Genomic DNA, 2,703 nt, shown 5'->3' on the forward strand with positions numbered 1-2,703 from the left:
GGCACAGGGCAAAAAAAAAAAATTGTAGTCACGTAAAAAAATTGTCACAGAAAGTCATAATATACAAAGGAATCATTTTTACTAAGTAAGCTTGTTGTGAGTCTGGGTGACATGCAAAAACACGATGAGTAACATGAAGTGCAGGTTAGGAACATTGTATTTATTAATTTCTGTTCAAACAAATGACAAAAGTGATACAACCACAATCCAGACATAAAGTGCTGCAATATTAGTTGTTCTAAAATAGCAGTAGACATTTGTACACTGTTTTCATACAATAGTAAGCTATCAGATTGTCATGTTAATAATACACTAATGAGAAGATCATTGAGATGAAAAAGAATAGGAGGGACACTACAAATTAGTGAATAGATTTGCCTAATTGAAACTTTTATTGTGTCTAAACTGGATGAGATCCAGGTCATGCAGCCTTATTAGACAGCTAAAACCTTAAAATACAAGACCCACAAGAGCGAAGGTGTTTTGATGCAGGTTGTTGACAACAGTATTGAAATATATATACCGTGTGTACATCCTTCAAGGGAAACACAGGCAAACTATCCTTGTTACCTAAATGTATATGTGTAAAGAATTTGTGTTGTGGTGTTACAGGTTGGAAACCACGGTTGGAATTGTTGACAGAGGTGCGTATCTCCTTGTGTCGGTCTGGACTGTCTCGCTGTACATGTTATTGAGCGGAATAGCCAGCTGCCCAGTTTGTCCCGACCCCTCCTCAGAATTAATGCCATAGGGCATCTTGGACATAATAGTCAGGCTCAATTTGAAGAGCACATTATGGAGAGCAACACGGTATTCTTTTCTCACCAGGCAGTAGATTACAGGGTTAAAGCAGCTGCTGGTGAATGCCAAGCAGTTGGCCAGAGGGAAAAAGTATGTTTGAGCCAAGTAGAATGACGGGCTGATATCAACAATGTCAAGCTGAATCAAGACACCCCAAAGTGTGAGAACATTGTAGGGGAACCAGCAGGCACAAAAAGAAAGCACAACCACTGCTACGGATTTTGAAATATCAGCCTTTCGCCGAGAGTTGCTGCCCTTCAGTTTATGCCGACAAAGGAAGCGCAGCAGAAGCAGGTAGGAGAGGATTATGATGGCGTAGGGAAGCAGAAATCCCAGCACCACTCGCAAGAGCTGGTTTATTCCAAGCCAGGCCGTACCATCTGGGAAACGGAACAGGCATGCTGTGTCATTGCCACTGCCCACATTTCTCAGGTCTGCAAACACAGCTCGAGGCGCCGCTGCTATGAGTGCTCCGGCCCAGATAAAAGCCGTGGCCACCGGAGAGGTGCAAGATCTGCTGCAAAGAGAGGCACTGGGTTTGAGAGCAGTAGCCACATAGCAGTATCGGGTCAAACTCATAGCTGTGAGAAAGAAGCAACTGGCAAAGACATTGAGCCCAGTGAGTAAGGACACAGCCTTGCACGTGGCCAGGCCGAAGGGCCAGCTGTAGTCCATTGCAATGTCTATGGCCCAAAACGGCAAGACCAGGGAGAACAGCAAGTGAGCCAAAGCTAAGTTGAACACAAAGAAGTTGATGGTGCCTGTGGTGATGGTGTGAGTCGAATACAGTAGGAACATCACTAATAAGTTCCCCACCACTCCTGCTGTAGCCACAACAAAGTACACCAGAGAGATGACTATCCTCAACCAAGGGGATCCATCGTCAAGAATCTCCAGCCCATAATCAAGGCTCCTGTTGTGGAAAATCAGCTGGGAGTCATTACAGGATGGACCTACACTGCAACCATTCAGGATACTGTTGAAAAGCTCAAGTCTCTTGAAGTCAGTGTTTGACATTTTGATATGCTGCAGGCGATTCTGTTGAGATGTTTGTCCTCCTTGTGTAAATGCAGAACTAAAAACGTAAATCCTGGTTGTCTGTTTATTAGCTGACAGTCATTTGTCCCTGCAAGGAAAGAGGAAATGATTATTACATAATAGGCGCTGCGGTTTATGAGTAAATAAGTACATTAGCCTTGTCAGATAAACAAATTACACTTAAGTGTTACCCACAGGGTTGGATAATCAAATTTAGGTCTTCAAGAATCGAACTTCTCTCGGAGGAAACATGAATAAAAAAGATGACGATTAAACTAATTTCACTCTTTGAAGTGAAAAGGCCTATCAACAGTCCTCCAGTCTATTTTTATCATGCAATAAGAAATACACATCATAATCTACATCTATTTATGAAATAGTCTATACAATTTACTTACAAACCATAATCAAGTGTGTCTCTAAATATTCAATATATTAATATTCTTAACAGAAACAATATATCACCATTTATATTTTGCAGAAACAATATGTTTGATTTGTTACATTTCAGTATACTTAGAGTATAAAGAGTTATAAACTAACACATATATATTCTTATTTAGCAGATAAACTTTAAACATTTGAGATTTAGATGCATAATGAAATAATAACAATCCCTCTTGTATTTTGCATGATTGGCATCTAAACAAAAATTAATCACAGATGTATAAATTCACTTTGATCTGATTTACTTTGATAGAAAGTAAGATACAGGTGTCCTTTCACTCTTTACCTATTAAAATGAGGAAAGTCTTCATCGTAGGTAACACATTTTTTTTTCATTTCTCCTCAGATCTGGAGTCACAAGATACAGTCTTTCAAAGTAAATTTTTAAGGGTTAGGGTTACATTTAAGTGGGTAACT

General features: G+C 39.8%; 1 protein-coding gene across 1 annotated transcript; it reads right to left on the reverse strand.

The window, feature by feature from the left end:
- Positions 1–606: 606 nt before the first annotated feature.
- LOC121957497 (relaxin-3 receptor 1-like) lies at positions 607–1,818 on the reverse strand. The gene has a single exon (XM_042506093.1). It carries the CDS (start codon positions 1,816–1,818, stop codon positions 607–609), a length of 1,212 nt encoding a protein of 403 aa, XP_042362027.1.
- Positions 1,819–2,703: the final 885 nt, after the last annotated feature.

The sequence above is a fragment of the Plectropomus leopardus genome, chromosome 18, assembly GCF_008729295.1.
Source record: "Plectropomus leopardus isolate mb chromosome 18, YSFRI_Pleo_2.0, whole genome shotgun sequence".
Taxonomy (NCBI): domain Eukaryota; kingdom Metazoa; phylum Chordata; class Actinopteri; order Perciformes; family Serranidae; genus Plectropomus; species Plectropomus leopardus.

Excerpts from the sequence above, each read along its gene's own strand:
- LOC121957497 (XM_042506093.1), bottom strand. The coding sequence starts at position 1,818 with ATGTCAAACACTGACTTCAAGAGACTTGAGCTTTTCAACAGTATCCTG.